The sequence below is a fragment of the Colossoma macropomum genome, unplaced genomic scaffold (genome assembly GCF_904425465.1).
Source record: "Colossoma macropomum unplaced genomic scaffold, Colossoma_macropomum, whole genome shotgun sequence".
NCBI lineage: Eukaryota > Metazoa > Chordata > Actinopteri > Characiformes > Serrasalmidae > Colossoma > Colossoma macropomum.
Window position 1 is genome coordinate 9,814,123 of NW_023494810.1, and position 18,814 is coordinate 9,832,936.

General features: G+C 38.0%; 1 protein-coding gene across 1 annotated transcript; it reads right to left on the reverse strand.

Moving 5' to 3' along the window:
• Positions 1 to 379: 379 nt before the first annotated feature.
• On the reverse strand, positions 380 to 17,811 carry ssuh2.2 (ssu-2 homolog, tandem duplicate 2). Its single transcript, XM_036559787.1, has 13 exons — positions 17,702 to 17,811; positions 17,317 to 17,375; positions 17,089 to 17,172; positions 14,995 to 15,064; positions 14,728 to 14,857; positions 14,562 to 14,622; positions 12,428 to 12,549; positions 12,280 to 12,342; positions 10,440 to 10,522; positions 8,704 to 8,796; positions 8,488 to 8,593; positions 7,528 to 7,635; positions 380 to 1,284 (listed from the first exon to the last, which is right to left on the reverse strand). The coding sequence occupies exons 1-13, from the start codon at positions 17,722 to 17,724 to the stop codon at positions 1,141 to 1,143; spliced, it is 1,146 nt and encodes a 381-aa protein (XP_036415680.1). The 5' UTR covers positions 17,725 to 17,811; the 3' UTR covers positions 380 to 1,140.
• Positions 17,812 to 18,814: the final 1,003 nt, after the last annotated feature.

Sequence of the window (18,814 nt, forward strand, 5' to 3'; positions counted from 1 at the left end):
TTAGCAAATAAACAGTAATTGTGCATTAAAATGTGAAGTGTTCATTTATTTTCACTAAAAAAAATTAACACAACATGGAATTTGACCAGGGGTGCCCAAACCTTTGCTTATATACAAAAATATATATACTCACATCTCCGTTTTAGTCATTTTTTGTTACTTTTTTGCATAATTTGTAAACATCAGTGGCCCCTGGACATTGTGTTAAAATTTAATGAGCAACAAACCAACATAAACGGAAGCTGGAAAAATCTTGCTGCATTAACTTTCAATAAAAGCTAAGAACTTTTTTCTTCTCCTGTCAAAGTGACATTTTGGAGATGCAGCGTTTTGTTCCGACAGTGGCAACATACTACAAAATCACACAGTTACCACAGTATGCATAATATTTGTCTGGTTTATTCTCACAATATCATTTGGATCATTGTAACAGTCATGATTATTCTTTAAAATGACAACCTATAACCTTTTACAAAATATGGAGAAATGTAATGATACCACATTTTTACAAATTCATAGATTTAATTCACATCGTGAATTAAAGCTGGGAGACTGTAACATAAACTCATCGTGTAAAATTGTTAATATGTGAATGTGAATATATATGCCCTTGAAATGTGAGAGCCAGCCAGGGGAGGGAAGGGTGGCCTAAACCCAAACTCGAGTAAAAGTACTGTAACTTTGGTGAAATACAGTTAAAATGAAAGTAACTTTACAAAAACAACTTACAAAAACAACAAAAATATTAGGTCAAAAAACGACATAAGGAACCCGAGTAACTTACAGAACTACAACACATGAACTTAGCACAGCATAGAAAAATGAAGTTGGTAGTGCTATATTGTTCTCTTTTTAATGCACTTTTGGTCTAAAAAATAATCGTAAATCCCATAAGTCAGAGGTGTGGATAACCACAAAGCAGCACAGATGCTGTCACAAACAAAACATAATGAAATTCATTTTCCTCCCACATCCCTGTTAACGTTTTGGCTTTGAACTTGAAATGCCAAATGAAACAAAGTAAAAATGTATAAATCAAAACACATTTCAGTGTCTTATGTGTTTAACTACTAACACAATACAAAACAGCGATGAATAAGTGATGAATGATGCAGGCTGAACAGTGCTGTAATAAAAGTCTTAAGAAATGGTGCAGCAGAGACACTTGGCAGGGTAGTCCTTGGTGAAGACCTTGTGCTCAGCTCCATACACAAAGAAGATGTGCGTCTTCTCCTTCCAGGCGTAATGGACTCGAGTGACCGGGATCAGCTCGATGGTCTGCCTCTGAGGAACAAATGCACAAGCATTGTGGCTTTGACCTTTTTCACATCCTCCAATTCTCTCTTCAGTTAATCACAGCGGTACAGTTCACATTTATGAATCAAACACATTCACTTACTGTAATAATGCACTGACAAAAGTGAACAATGGAATTTAGATCAATACTTTGAGCTTCAGAATCTCTAAAAAGATGCAAGTCTTCCAAATTCAGCCCTCAAGGCCTACTAACAAGTCGACGAATTGTTGTTTTCCAGATGCTAATGTGCTTTAGCCAAATATTCAAAGACACGGCACGTGTAAAGAGTTTGCAACAGTTCATCCAGATTTGCAGTTTCCCTCTTTACCCCATATGTAGCTGATCAGCCAAGACATTAGTGTTTAGTGTCAAGTCTGCTTCTTTAGCTTTGCACTGGAGCTACAAGGCTAATGTAGCTAACAAGCACTGGAGGTTTCTGGCCACCATTTATGCCTAAATCATCACACACTTGTCTCAAACTGCACCTTTGAGTTGTTATGTAATCTCAAATGCACCTATTTATGTAATTTCTGACAAGGTATGACATACTGTAATCTAGAAAAACTGACAAATTGGAGTGTCTACTTGATTTATGCAGCAGCTTCACTCCAGAAAAGAGTAGAAAACGTCAAAGCATTTAATGCCAAGACAACCTTGCTGTCTTAAGTGAACGCAGTGCATCATTAGCATAGCCAGTAGTTTGCAGTTAACTTCATTGAATAAAATAAAAAAAAAATTCCCTGTAATTTTTACATTTTGAGTTGTTCACCTGAGATAGGGCAATAACATTACATATCGGCTCAATTTAATCCACACAGAATATAAATAAACACTTCTTTAAGTGCCTCCATACATAAGAAGCCTATTTTCCACAACATGTTGATTCACACTGGATTAATATAACCTGGGTTTTTTTCTAAGGAGGCGCCAGAATCTTCACTGTCATGTATAAAAGCTGCCAACACTGCATTGTGTAGCTAAAAACAGTAGTAGCCACCTTGGAGCCTGACTGTTTGTCTGTACCTCTGTCTTTTTGTCGACAACGCTAGAGTGACCAGATGTCCCTGTTTTCAGGGAAATGTCCTGAGAAACAGCTGCCAGAAAAGCAGATGGGTAGACGTCTTGTGTTGTGCTTGCTTTGGCCAACAGAGGGGGCTAGTTTCAGAAAATACTGCGGTGTAAAACTCAGCCAGAAACTAGCAAGAGACCATTGTCCACAACATCACCACAAACGTCTTTTCAAGACAAGAGGGGTTACAGGACTTGAATCGTACTACCAGGTATCTGATTTATACAGGTATACAGTCTACTTAAATGTAGGCTTTCATGTGATCTACAAGTAGCACATCATTTTTTAAAACCATGTCACTTTTTCAGTCATCCATATGTGACAAATGGCATAAGTTGATAGCAGCCATCTCTGACTCTACAGAACTGGAACTAGCCCAGAGGTTAGTTTAGGGTTTGGGTATTTGGCTACAGCCATGGGTCTCTTTTATGGCGAAAGTATTTAATATGAATACGAATTATGGGCTCTGAATCTTTTGTGGTAAACATATCCCTGCCTCATTCCTGCCTAAGCCACTAGATCTAGTGACTTTTAAGGCCCTTTTTACTTAGCAACTTTATTTCTAAAAAGCAGTGAATGACGAATCACACAAGGGGAAAGCAATACACATCAATCTCAGTCAGAAGTGTCTTTCTATCTCTCCTTGCACAGGAGTGAGTTACTGTGGTTATGGGGAAAAGCAGTAATGATGAACAAAAATTAATTTATAGTTAATTTATTAGTACCCAATTTTATCCGCTGCCCTTCACCACAGCTTATTACAGTACAACAGTTACACACTAAATAAATTAAACTGGAACTGCCCTTCCTTTTTATTTCATAGATAAAACACTGGATATTTTAATGATATACTGACTGCCGAACTGGAAATGTCCCTGGTTTTTATTTGAGAAATCTGGTCACCATAGACAGCAGTATTCAGTCAAGTGTCCTAACAAACCAGCAAGTCTGAGAGGCAGTTTGAGGAAAGTGTGTGATTACTATGCTAACTGCAGGCTATACACTTCCATTTCTTTTTAAATACATTGTAGCTCCAGTCCAAAACTAAAGAAGCAAGTTGGACATCAGAAATGTTTTGGCTGACTACATTTGGGGGGAAATTGTGCGCTTGTTGGCTGAATAATTGCTCTGAGTTGAACTGAAATTCAAGATGGATTTGCTGAGGGTCATCAAGGACTGAATGGTAAACTTTCAGTACAATGAAGGGACTGCTGCAGAATTGTATGCAACATATATGGAATATACATGGAAGAATTATCATGTATTTCTTTATATGACTGAACTCCAAGTAACATGAAGGTTCCTTTACTGTAGGAAAGACAAGAGGCCTATGAGTAGCAAAAATAAGACATTCATTTCCAGCACTTCAAAGCAAACAGTGGGTAGTCTGATATGTCTCCATTGGCTTTAACTAACACACGCCAGGCAGTCAGTCCTAAAAGCAGAATTGAATACTGCAGTTACGAAAGGCCATTATCTCTGCTGCTAAATCGATCTGCCAAGATAGAGCTAATGAGGGCAATGACCTGTAGACGATCTTCCCATTAATGTTAGATTGGTGCAATGAAGGAAAGTGAAGTGAGCCAAGAGAGGGGCTTACATAGACAAAAGTAATGAGGCTGGAGTGAAGCCACAGGAGGGGCCTGAACAGGGCAAAGATTTAATGTGGACAACACAAAAACTCCTTAGTCTGACAGAGCCGAGCACCACAGAAGAATACATTAATGACATAACGCAGATAAAGCCATAAGTATTCTAACACTACAATAGATGTTTACTGAAAAATAACAGGGGTCCTCCAAGCCCCTCGTCCAGTATATCACATGTCTTCTCAAAGACGTCACCCCTAGCAACCAAGGGGAGGTCCAGTATAGCAAATTACTAGCAGCTGTTCTTAAAGAGACAGGATTGTTTTTCTTCCTTAGGATTCTATTGTTCTGACACTGCAGTTCCGTAAAGATAGAACATCAACAGCACAGACTGTAGTTTAAATGACAGAAAACCTTCTGCTGTTTGTGACATATTGCGTTTGAGATGTGTGCCGAGGTGATTTAACTGGCACATTTATAGAAATGCTGAATGCACATTGTCCCTGTAAATCTAAACTGGTCAAGGTAAACTAAATATTGTTGATAACTTGGCCAAAGTTTCACAGGAGAGGGATAAAATGCTTACTTATAAGCAGACAACTTGTAAATAAGAATATATACAGTAATTAGCCTACATATATGTTAATTAACTATGGCTGCAGTCTGATAACTGCACTGTTAATATCAGTATAGGCAGATAATGTCTTTTTTAAAAATTAGCATGAGACAGTTATTTAGATTTGGCTGATTTTTCAAACCAATACTGGATGATATACACCATATTAGGGGTGCGGGAAAAAATCGATTCTTAGATGCATCGCGATGCAGACGTGAACGATTCACAAATGTCAAAAAATTGATTTTCTAAATATTTAATTTATAACGTAATGTTGACGGAACGCAAAGGGCGGAACTTGGAAGTGGGTAAGTGCAGCGCCCGGACAGTCTGTGGCGGCACATAACAAAAACACAGCTGGATGAGTGAGAAATCCGACTGGCTCCCTCTGCATTAAAGCCAGGTTAGATCAGGAGTCACAACACAAATGATAAGAAGAGCCATTTTGTCCTTTCAACAAAAATCAAACCAGCTTGGGAGCCACAACATTTAATGTCCAGCATGTCTCAGTATGTGATAATGTCCTAGTTTAGGCTAAAGAATATATAAACAAAAACGCGGACTTACTCTGTTCTGCTTTAAGCTTTATCTATAGCCGCTTTCCTCCCATCTCCGCCAGAAAACTTTCCTCAAAAGTTGAATAGTTTCTTGTAAAATGTGTTTCAGCTTTCGGTTGTTTTACGAGGCTGAAGTCGCTTCTCATTCTCCAGCTTCTTGCTGAACTTTCCGGTTCCACCTTAAATTCTGACTGCGACGCCGAATGTAATTGCGGCACCATTTAAGGTGGAACAGGAAAATGTTTGACAGTCTCTCGTTGCGCTGCTTATAAATGCGAATAAGTCCATTTGTCTCCAAATGCTCGTCTGTCTTTCTCTTTTCTTTTTCGTTCGCTACTAGCCAGGCGAAACCTCGTTGCTACGTGACCTGCAATCCTTCGCGCTCCACCCCCCAAATCATCCATTACCACTGGACCTTATTTCACCGTAACAGTGCATTTTATCGCAGATTTAGTGGCAGCAGCGTCTCATGTGCTCCAAACCAGAGCAGTAAATGAGAGCCTTCTAGTTTACTTGCCACATCACTTCCATTTGATTTATTAATAAAAGATATTGGACGTAAATGCACTATGGATCATTACAAATACTTCGTTTTAAAACTACCAAGTCCTCACACAGTAAGAAAATAGAAATCATGTGTAGAAAAAAAAGATGCATCAAGATGCATCGATAATCGTTTTATAATCGCATCGCAGCCCTCTGAATCGTAATCGAATCGAATCATGAGGTGCCTAAAGATTCCCACCCCTACACCATATGGACATTATGACACCCCACCTGAGTTCAGGTGTTTTAGCCACTCCTATTACTAACGGGTGGATAAAATTAAGCACATAGCCTTGCAGTCTCGATAGACAAGCAATGGCAGTGAAATAAGTTGTACTGAAGAGCTCAGGGACTTTAAACGTTCCACCTCTGCCACAAGTCAGTTTCTGAAATTTCTGTCCTGCTAGATCTGCCCCTGTCGACTGTAAGTGGTATTGTTGTTAAATGGAAGCACGTAGGAGCAACAACAGCTTAGCAATGGACCACACAAACTCACAGACTGGGGCCAATGAATGCTGAAGCGCACAGTGTCTATCCTCTGTTGAATCACTCACTAAGGAGTTCCAAATTGCCTCTGGCAGCAACATCAGCAAAAGAACTGCACGTTAGGAGCTTCACGAAATGGGTTTCCATTGCTGAGCAGCTGCACACAAGCCTAAGATCAAAATGCACAATGCCAAGCAGCGGGGGGAGTGGTGTAGAGCATGGCGCACCGGACTCTGGAGCAGTGGAAACACATTCTGTGGAATGGCAAATCACGCTTCTCTATCTGTCAGTCTGATGGACAAGTCTGGGTTTGGCGAATACCAGGAGAACGTTACCTGCCTGACTGCACTGTGCCAACTGTAAAGTTTGGTGGAGGAGGGATGATGTTATGGGGTTGTTTTTCAGGGGTTGGCCTAGACCCCTTAGTTCCAGTGAAGGAAAATATTAATGCTTCAACAGACCAAGACATTTTGGACAATTGTATGCTTCCAACTTTGTGGGAAAAGTTTGGGGAAAAACCTTTTGTGTTCCAGCATGACTGAGCCCCAGTGCAAAAAGCAAGGTCCATAAAGGCACGGCTGGGGGAGTCTGGTGTGGAGAAACCCTCACAGACCCCAACCCCATCTAACACCTTTGGGATAAACTAGAACGGAGATTGTGAGCCAGGCCCTCTTGTCCAACATCAGTGTTTGACCTCTTCTGGATGAATGGGACAAAATTCCCACAGACTCACTGCAAAATCTTGTAGAAAGCCTTCTTGTTAAAGCTGCAAAGGGGGAACCAACTCCATATTAATGCCTATAGATTCAGAATGGGAAAGCTCCTGTAGGTGTAATGTGTAGGTGTCCCAATACTTTTGTCCATATAGTGTACTTACGGTACTTCAGAAAAGCAGAACATTTAGTTGCCAGTTTTCTGAATTACTGCATTTGTAACTCTACAGAAACAAAAGTTATATTTCTCTGTAATGCTAAAACAGGTAGATGTAGTTCCAATTTCTACATTTTATAAGTGTTTGTGTATCGGCAGGTCCAGACATAAAAACAAGATCAGACATCAGCATCGGTGCATCCCTGTGTTTAGCACTATATGGCTTTGAGATATCAGAGAAATAACCTACATCAGTCACACATTTGTCTTCAAACAGCACAGTACTGTGCCATTATTTGGCCTCTACTGCACATCATTTGGACACTATAGATTGCAAAACATTGTGGGATCTGACTAGATGTACCTCTCAACATGAAAAACTGACCTGTGTCCCTGCAAAGACATTTTGTACCAAATTACCTTGCAAGATTGAACTCAAAAGAACAAAAGAATGCAGAATGTACCAATTAGAGTTTGAGTGTCTAACAGCTCCTTACCTGCTGTAGGATACGGCAGGAGGTGGAGAACTGAGCCTGATGTTCCTGCACAGCCTTCCTTGAAGCTGTGTTTACTGCCTCATCAGGGAAACTGCTGACTGGATAGACCTGCGACATTCAATGGGAATCATAATGCTCAGTTTAACATTCATACAGCAACTGAATATTCACTGGACACATGGGCTAATTTCATACATACATTAGGTAATATAAGGTTGATCCAAACTCTTTCTTTAAAACTATGTTTTCCAATTTTAAAGGATACATGAAAGCAGAGTATGTTAGCAGTGACTACAGACTGAACAATGCTTTTATACTGTCAGTTTTTGAGTTTCAACTCATTCCATTTACACAAAAAGTACTGTGCAAAAGTCCAGCCAAAGTAGCCGGTAAATACAAGTTATTAACTTTGTCAGCGTCTGGGAAAAAAACTGAAAACATATATTTAACAGACAATGACACAGAAGTCTCAATGACTATAAAATTATATATATATTTTATACAAATATATTTTTTATACAAAAATATTTATATTTTTGTCCACCCATTTTTGAAACCTGTCATTTTTATATCATTTCCTTGTTCTAAACACCCCCACCTCTTGTACGTCTTAGAAGTTGGTTGCATTTCTGCATCTAAACTAAAAAACCTTCTTTTTTCACTTGTTTCCTTTTGACTTTCTTCTACCTGCAAGTGGATTATTGTATATCTCCTTGGAAAAATCTGCTCAAAAAGAATATGTTGTGCTTCCCTTTGACTGGAAATTAAATAAATGAATGGTGATGTCTGACTTTCTGTACGGTACTGTATATATAGCCAATTTATTAGCTACTAGTCATGGGGAAGGATGTCTGTGCTGTGCATATTTAAACTAGCATAATTTTAACTTCAGTCATGCGCATGGAAAAGTTCCAGTGGGCTTCCCAGGTGATCCATGGAAGCATTCTTTGGTTTGCTCACCAGTGCATTCATGTCAGTAAGAAGCGTTTCTCCAGCAACAGAATCAAGAAGGTCAACAGAGAATCCTGAGCGCTTATCCATCACCTGCACATAAACGTTGTTTGTCCTGAAAGGATCACATACAAAGAGAAAAACCATTAGCATTAATCACAGACCCTGAAGTAATAACCCTCCACTGTGTCTCACTACTTGCAAACAATTACTGATGATTTATACCACTTAATCTTCAGCTTGACGTAGCAAAGGAGTTGTCCTCTTCCTTGACAGGTTGTGCAGGTGGTTGATCCGACTCCTGAGCAGTCTCTACATCTAGAATAACAAAATCATGTTATAGTAACAAGAAGCACTCTGAATTAAAGCCCTTACCCTAAATGTAGTCAGTTGGCCTGGTGTCTGAAGTCGGCTTCTTTAACTTTGCACTGCAGCTACGAGGCTAATGTACCTAACAAGTAATTGAAGCTTATACCCCACCAATTAGCATCTTGTAAATTGCATGCCAAAAATAAGCACATACTTGCTTCAAACTGGGTCAAGTTGTTACATAGTCTCAATCAGACTGGCTTACGTGGTTTCTACAACTGTATGGCATACAGTTATCTTTGGAAAAGGAAAGAAAGTATGTTTAATAAATGACTTGCAGAGCTACGATCCTATGGCTAACCTTATTCTAACGTATCTGGCTTCAATCCAAATGTAGTTGATCAGTCAAGACATGTTTAGTGTCTCAAGTTTGCTTCTTTAGTTCTTTATAAAAATGACCCAGATATTATACAAAATACAAACAAAAAGGCTTCAAAATGGCTTCTACTGTTTTATGCATGTAAATTTTGTACATTTTTATACATAACACTATGTGATCTTAGTGTATTAGTGATGTTAATTGGTGGTCATAAGCTTTCTTCATGTGTTAGTTATAGTACTGCACAAAAGTCAGTACTATAACTAACACATGAAGCTACAAGCTGTTAATTTCATAAGATATTTCTGAAAAGATTAGATATAAGATAATCCACATGCATAAAAAATGGGAAGTCAATAAAAATAAGTGAAAAAAACAGGAGTTTCCAAAACTACAGTTTAAAAAATGTTAAAAAGCTACAAAGAAAATGGGACTCCTAACAACCCTGGAAGAACTGGTAGACACTAAAACTGTCCTTATCAGATAAACGGCATGTAAAGCTTTCATCTTTGAGAGAGAGGAGAAAATCAAGCTGCTTCAGATCTGAAAGCATTCATAGGTGTTTCTGTCCATCCTTCCACTGTGAGATGACAACTCAGCGCTATGGGTCTGAAAGGATGTGTAGCTGTTAAGAAGCCTCACTGAGAAAAGGAGACAGACACATCAAACAAAGAAGCTGAACAATGGACTGACCACCCCAGAGTCCAGACCTCAACATCACTAAATGTGTGGATTACCTAAATCATAAAAAGCAGAAAATGCAACCAACTTCTAAGACTGAACTTTGAAGGTGTGGAAAAATGTTCCTAAAGATTTCTTTGAAGAACTGAAAGCGGGTCTCCCAGAAGGTGTAATAAAGGTAAAGGACGGACACATTAAATACTGGAAAAAACATATATTTAGTCATTGAGGCTTCTGTTTTACTTTATTAATGTGTTTCTGCTTTTTATCATTAAACTGAAAAATTAGTACCTTGTACTTAATGCCTGTTTTGACTGAAATTGAAATAAGTTTAGGGTGGTCTCTGACTTTTGCACAGTACTGTACATTAGCCTCTTAGCTTCAGATTTATGTCCACTCACCTTAATCCCCTAAACTCAAATTGCTCATTTGTATTTTATGATTATATAACTACCTAATAGTTTCATAGTAGTTCCTGACTAATAAGACTTAAGATTCATGAGTTAAAGCTATTCAGATGCACCTGAAGTCCCTGATTAGGTGACTTAGATTAGTAGGTGCAGAAAAATTGATCAATAAAGCAGGTGCTTACTTGACTCTACCCAGCCCATTACAGGAATAACACCGTTGATTAGACGTGTTCGTCCCTGAGCCACCGCACATTTCACACTGGATCTGCAAGCAGAAGAACAAGCCCATGACACAGATACATGATATTTTTTAATTGTTTCTTTTCTTATTTTTTTTAATTCAGAGGTCACGAAAGGTGAATAATCGCAGTTCTTAAAGGATTATTCCAGTATTTTTCCATCTGATCTCTATCTGTCACATATCGTTGATTACCACATTACTATTTTACAAACAAATACTTTTAACTGAAGAATTCATGAAAGTGTTTTACAAAATTATGTGTTTTGTATAAACACACACAAATTCAGCAACTGCCCACTGGCTTCTGTTGAAAGGGAGTTTCGCATAAACAAGTTTTTCCCGTTCTGCTGTATATGCACTATTCAGCAAAGAAAAAAACAGTCTCTGAGTATTTATGTGCAAAATGTCATCATCCGTCACTTTGATAAGCCAAAACATTATGACCACTCAGAGTTGAAATGAGAAACATTGATTATCTCGTAACAATGGTGCAAGTTGAGGTCCCGGGATATATTTGACGGAACAGTCTGTTCTCATAGTCGAAGTTTTGAATGTGGGAGAAATGGGCTGGTGTGGAGACCTGAGCGACCTTGACAGAGGCCAAAACATTATGGCCAGATGACTGGGTCAGAGCATCTCAGAACTGACAAGGCTTGTGGAGTGCTTCCTGTCAGCAGTGGTAACCACTGACAGTGGGCCAAGGAAGGACAAACCACAAACCGGTGACAGGGTGTTATCTTTCTGTGGTCCAACAGAAGGACTACTGTAGCACAAGTCACATTATAATAATAATTATATAACCATCTTAATGATGGTTATGGGAAAAATGTGTCACAACATGTGTCATAGTCGCAGACCGGTCAGAATGCCCATGCTGATCCCTGCCCAGCGTTAAAAGCACTTGGCATGAGCATGTGAGCATAGTAACTGGACCTGGGAGCAATGCAGGAAGCTCAGCTGGTCGGACGATTCTTGTTTTCTCTTACATCACACGAGCAGCCAGGTACTCGGGAGGCCAGGTACGTGTGCAGTGTTTACCTGAAGATGGCACTGTGGGAAGAAGATAAGGTGGTGGAGGGAGTGTGATGCTCTGGGAAGTGTTCTGCTGGGAAACACTGGGTCCAGGCAATCACATGGACATCAATTTGATACGTGCCACCTACTTCCCCCTTTTAAAATCCCAGGCTTATTATATACGAAGGCCTATTATTCAGGAACTACAGGGACTTCAGTGCAAACTGATGGAGCTATTCTTAGGTTATAGAAGTGTGTAATAAAGCTCTGGACCTACTGGCAGGCCCTGGCCTTTCAAGGGGTTAAACATCATTGCAGACCAGATACCTCCCTTCATGGCACTGGTATAACCCTCTTTCAGCAGGATAATGCACTCTTCCACCCTGCACAGACTGTTTATGAATGGTTTGAGGAGCAAGACAAAAAATTCAAGGTTTTGCCCTGGCCTCCCAGATCTCAATCCAATCCAGCATCTGTGGGATGTGCTAGAACAACAAGAACGAACCACAGCAGCTCCACCTTGCAACTCATAGGACTTAAAGGATCTGCTGCTAACGTCTTGGTCACAGGTACTACATAGCACCTTCAGAGGTCTTGTAAAGCCCATACCTTGGTGGGCCGGAGCTGTTTTGGCAACATGCAGAGGACCAACAGCATGTTAGGCAGGTGGTCATAATGTTTTGGCTTATCTGTATATATTCATTTTAAAGGAAAAGACTTGCTGGCTGAGCTGTAGATCAAAAATTGTTATTTTGAAATGGACTTACCCTGCCAGATGTTACACATCGATTACATGCAGATTTGCCAAGATTCAGGCAAGAGTGACAGCCCTAGAATATAAAAGAGAGAAATTATAAGCTCTTGACACTCCACGTTTTCAATATAGTGACTTTAATGCAGTTTTGACTGCTCTACCTTTATGGAGGCCGTATGCGGGATGCGAATATCCATTTCAGAATCCACAAACAGAGTAGGTACGGAGACAGCCACATCCCACGGGCCAGGAGCTACACCACTCATTCCATCCACTAACTGGCCTGTAACACAGAAAGATGCATGACACAGTGCAGTGCTACACCTTCAACAGGTCTGTGTTGATAAGGTGTGAAATGTGTAAGATAAGAAGGTGTATGTATCTCCTGGGGAGTTCAGGGGCTGAGGGTCATGGGAAGTTCACTTACCTTGTTCACTTCTGATACTTTTCCCTATTCATAATCCTTATAGGGCACCTGATTTCCTTTGCATGTAGTTTTTGTACAGTGTTATTGGTTACCATAGGAATATAATATTTTATTTAGTTTATAGGCCCAAATCATGGAAAAACTCTATTTTCTGCCCTTTTAAAAAAAAAGGAGTTTAATATAGTATATAAACACGGATAACATTTCAAAACGTACACTTAGCTCCCCAGTACGTATAATCCAGCTGCAAAAACCGCAATATGTAGTTTATGCCCATTAATGCTGCAGTTATAAAGAGTGTTCTGGCCTGTACTGCTTTTGATTGAGGCACAATACAGAGCAGCCAATCAGAACAGAGCTCATTTACATTTAGTAGTCGTAAAAACACAGTAACAGTAACAGCCTGTTTAATTTGAGGGATAAAGCGAGGTTGGGAAATGGTCATGTAAAAATGAATTATTTTATTTGGGTAGATAAACCTGCACAAATGTGCAAACGTGGCCTTTGTGGGAAAAAAATAATCAAACCCCAGAAAAATACAGAATATCTGCCCTTTAAAAGCATCTTTTCATGCACTTGCATATATGCACATTATTACTGGACAACTTTTCCAGGTTCGGCTCCTGCTACTTTGAGTGCCAAACCTTTTGAACAAGCAGAGTATTCTGAAAACATAACATTAAAACATTTTAAAACTCTTAACAGGAGAAAAAATAAGCCTTTTTTTTTTTTAAACTTTATATAAAACTTTTTTTTAAATGCAGCTCAAAAGTCAAAATAATTGAGTCATAATTGTTTACAGCAGTTGTGACTGCACTGGATGTCTGAAGAGATTAATGACTTCACTCCCTTACAGAAGCTATGACGTAAAGTGGTTTTAAATGAGCTGTCTCGTGCCTAGGACATCGTTTTATGGTCGTTTTTAGACAGGTTTAGGTCTAAATTGTGTTTTTGTTATCAATTCATGGTGGAGGGGTACATGCAAAGCATTGTTATATAAAACATTACCAAAAGAAAACATATTTTTTAAATTTACCACCATTTTATGATTATCAACATTACTTCTAAAAACTCTTAAGACCTGTGTAGGTGGTTTTGGATAGTAAATAAAATGCCCACATTTGCATTGCAAACATCATGACCCCTGTTTCCCATCACCACCACTGTTAAGAAATCTTAAGAGTCTGTAAGTTTCTCTACAATGAACTCTTTCACATCGAAGCACTCTGAGTGACTCTGTTTACATCTCAACTATTGAAACATTGATGCAATACCTCTATAATTCTTCACTTATGCTTTGTTATAAGTACATTAGTGTTTTGGTTCTAGCCTTATGAGAATACTTCACCAAAATTAGATGTTATGATACGTATATTAATAGTCACTATTCTCCATAAACAGACAATGTGTTGTGAGACAATACATGGAGTTCCACTTTATGCTGCAAAATCGAAATTCTGAAAAAAATCTATAAAAAACACTGCCCTATTGACTTTGTGTTGTGGAATCGTAGTCAGATACACATGTGGGGCAACATGCTCTTTACTTTCATTTGTTGCACTTTGCATGTATTTACATTCATTTGTCTTCTAAGAAAATTCCTTGTTTGTTCACCAGGAACTGCAGCCTTATTTTGGCATCAAAAGAACAAAAGAATACTGGCAATTCTTTTTTGCTGCTGTAAAAATATAACATATTATGGTGCTAAGAACACATATATAAGCGTATACATAACACAACACCAAATGTGTGCTGTTATTCCCCTCCCAAATATGTTAACATGACTCTAACATTGTATTTAGTAGGACTGAATTTTCTATTGTGGCCATTTTTTTAATGAAATTGTGAGGAAAACGTGCTTTTTTTACCATTATATGGTTCAGTGGCCCATTCAGTGGATCTTGACTCTGTAAACGTCTCCAGTCGATACTAAGAACGAAAAAAACAGCGATAATCAAAATTTCTGAATACATAGCATGTACATAGCATGCAGTATACTGTAAATAACATCACCATACTACAAAGTTAACCCACCCGATAGGTGTTAAGAGCTTGAAAGTCTGTTAAGACCATCTCTTTGGGTGGTTTCCTGCTGTAGCAACAACTGCTGTAGGCATACTCAGTGAAAGCCTCCCTGGCAAGCTCCTCAGAAATGGCAGGAATGCTGCAGAAATAAGACGAAAGATTGCCTTAATAAGAAGATTATTTATTCAGACTTCTTAGATCACAGAACAGTGAATATGTTTCTTAAAGCTGACATAACTATTTCACAGAATGAACTCAATACTCCAAAGCTCTTACTCCCAGCGTCTGGTAGGTGAGGTAGCCGGTGGCTGCGGATGCTGATATCCTCCTGGTGGGGGTGGAACATCTAGAATTAACATAGAGAGTGCAGGTTATCTTAGATGAGTGGTGGAAAATATGAAAAAATGTTATCAAAATTGTGATAAACTGCTTAACAATGCACCCTTCTGAGTATAATAAATGTAACTATATCAATTATAATTACTAAAAAAGACAGATTCACACCAATTACAAAGAGCAAGTAAACAACAACAACAACCAGTGATAAATGAGAGGCTGTCAGCTCATAATGTAATTTTTTCAGAATTTATTTTTCTCAATTCTTTGATTTTTTTGCTGTCTGTCTTAAAATAGTTTATCTTTGCAAATAACAAGCTTTTTAAAATGTGGCACTATTTTTTTGCATTATGTCTGATCCAACTTGTTTTTCTGAACACTCATTATTTAAAGTATTTCATGTTTATTAGATATTAAAGGGAAAGATACACAGACAATTTCAAGGCATAATCTAACACCATGTATCATTTATAGCCATAGGCTAATTTGCAGTGTTCCTGAATGGCCCTTTAATAAAACACCATTCCCTAAGTAGGAAAGGAGGGGTGAATGAAATGAATAAACAGTAAAAAAGAAATTTACACATGCTTGCAAAACTAGCTGCTTTCTATGTACCTTTTGTCTTGCCTTTGAAATGATCCTATTCATGGATAAGCTTTAGTTCATTAAGAAGTGGATTCATTGGGAATGCATACATTAACATTAACTACTACCTTGTACTGTAAAACTGTTTGACTGGTGGACATTTTGTGATAAAGCGCGCTGCAGCAGCAGCCTTGGAACAGAATCTTTAGCCTGTCGACGAACCACTTCAGGCCTTGTGTCTTGTTCCCTAAAGCTTTGCTCCCTTGTTATCCTGCTCACCTGTATCTTGTGTATAACCCTGTCAAGTAATTGTTTTTGTTTTTTTCAAGTATTTCTTGTTTGTGTTTCCCCAGTATATTCACTTTAATCTTATAGCCCATGATGCTTTGAGTGGCCTATGGACAGAACAGGGTTAGCTTAGCTGTTGGATTTTGATGTCAGCTCTAGTTTAATTAAAGACATTTTAAGCTCGTAACAGTCATGCACTGCATCTCACTGCACTGAAAAATCAACTATGCTCTCCATTATCTGCAAGTAAAAAAAGCTGTAACATGGAAGTGGCTGTTTCCTGAGCCCCCACAGTGGATGAGTAGATAAACCCGGTCAATGAAACATCTCTAAAGGAAAAAAAATACTTTTCCTATTGGACTAAAGATGGCAAAATTTGTAAGATTATGGTTAAAATGGGTCAACTATATGAAGTCTTAGGCCAGAGTTCAGTGACAACTTTTTTCCTTACATATTTTACTTTTCATTATTTATTTGGGTCATTCGACAAAAACGTCCACTTTTTATTTATCCATAGGAGTCACTGGTGTTACTGATCGTTATTGGTGTTACACATAAGAAAGGTAACACCAGTGACATTTTTAATGAAAAATGCATTATACAAAATGGCTGCTACAGAGCATCAAACCACATGTTGTCAATCATGGAATATCCACTAAAATATGTAATTTAATCCATTTGTATTGATTTTTTTCACAATTACCTGAGCATAAGGTAGGCCACACCAGTGACTTCAACTACAAGCTTCATATGAAATCATGAGCTAAATAAGAAAATTCCTGATAACTGAAAAGACACAGTGGACTCACCATGTCCTTTTTAGATCCTCAGAAAATAGGTAAAAGGAAGTCAAGCGATGTCAACAGTGTGATTTTTATTACAAAAAAAAAGATATTGTAACCCTAACATGTTTTTCAAGTGTAATATATCTGTAAACTCTAGGGACACAAAAATAGATGTTTCTGTAGAATTTCCCATTTATTTATTTTATTTTATTCATTTTTTTACTCCTAAGCATCTTCTTTAAATTTATATAGTTACGTTTTTTTTTAAGAATGTTAAAAATAAAAAATACAAAAATTAAAAAATTGACTATGCTCAGTTTAAGCAAAGGAAAAAAGCTCAATGTCAAGTGTAAATATGGTGCAATGTATTTTGTACCATTGTAACCAGGGCCTAAGTTTTCATAGCCGGGCACTGTGGGCATGTCTTCTATAGAAGGAGCTGTGGCCTCTGTCCACTGACCTGTGGATTAAACACCAGAAATGGATGTCTTACTTTTAACAGACAGAAAAATGGCTTTATGAACATCTGTTCTACCTACCATCTACTTACTGAACTCTGATTTACTACACAGGATGATACAAAGCTAAAAGGATAATGCATTACCTGCAGTAGGGACAGACGGGTGGTGACAGGCTGGCCCTGCTGTGGGCTCATCCTGATCGCTGAACAGGATACAAGAGGTTTAAAACAGTCATGCATATGTGTAACACAGTAAATGTTATCCGTGTAAGTCAACCAAGACTACTGCAAAACTCATTCAGATCACATATTTACCTAAACAGAAGAAAATACATCACTGGACATTAATAAATGGTTGAAAGGTAACGATAAGTGTCTTGTTTACTAGTCATTCCTATAGGATTACCTTCAACTTTAAACTGGACACGGAAATATTTTATCTTCCCAGACTTTAACATCGTCCGTTTTTATTTGTAAGGCAGCATCTTTTCAGCAGCACTGTTAAGATGTACAAATAACTTTAACCCACCTCAGCAGATGCCTTCTGTCCATCCTGGGCAGTGTTTCCCTTTCGATTAAAGTTTCACTTCTGCGGAAACGACTTTCTTTCTCCACCCGTATTAGGACAAACCCCGCCCCCCTCCTGCCGTTTGTCTTCGTCCCGAAAACGGGTGGAAAACAAACTGTAACACGCTCATGTTGGTTCGCAGTAGCTTAGCAAAGCGTGCTGAGGTGGACCAAAATACTGCATACTTCGAAATACTCGACATTATATAGGTGGAAATATGTCTAAGAACACTCTAGAACACATTAGATGGTGTTATTGTTCTTCTATTTCATTTATACTTCATTTATTTTAAACTATACTTCAGCCCACAGGACGAGATAGCAAACTTCTGCTTAGGTGTTGTGTAATAAGACTTAGCCATTAGCACAGGAAGCAGATGTGTAAGCAAATGAGGGGAAATGTGTCAGCTCTGTCTACACCTATTGTTATTTTTGACAGCAATGTTAATAATTTAAAAAAATAGCTTTTTGTTATCTTCAAGAGAAACCCACATGGAAAACAAAATATGGACACACATTTTATATATTCGAAATACCTTTCAAATACATTGCAATCCATACCAAAATACACACACTAAAATGTATTTCAGAATATATTTCTATATTAACCAAATATATTTTCAAATACAGGCACAGCTTGAAAAGTCCGTATGTACATTTACACAGTTGACATAAGATGATTTCTCTGATTTTTCTTTTTTTAAATCATGTTTCATAGTTATTGTACATCTGTAAAACAGCTCATCACATAACCAGTTTATAAAACACGAGAAGCTATTTTTTAATATAGAACAATATTTTAAAGGTTTTATCTTAAAATATTATTGTATAAAACAGATTCATGTTTACAACATTAACATTATACTACATAAAAAATATATGTATTGTATTTAAAATACATTCGTCACAGAGATTTTGGTCACTGGAGTTATCAGGACTCTTCTATTACATTTTAACATAGTATTTTGAGCTCTATTAAATTGATTCTTTGGATCAATGGTCATCAGTGAGCAAGCATCTCCAGGCATGATAAGTCCAGACTTGCTCACTATATTTCATTAATTTATGAATAATT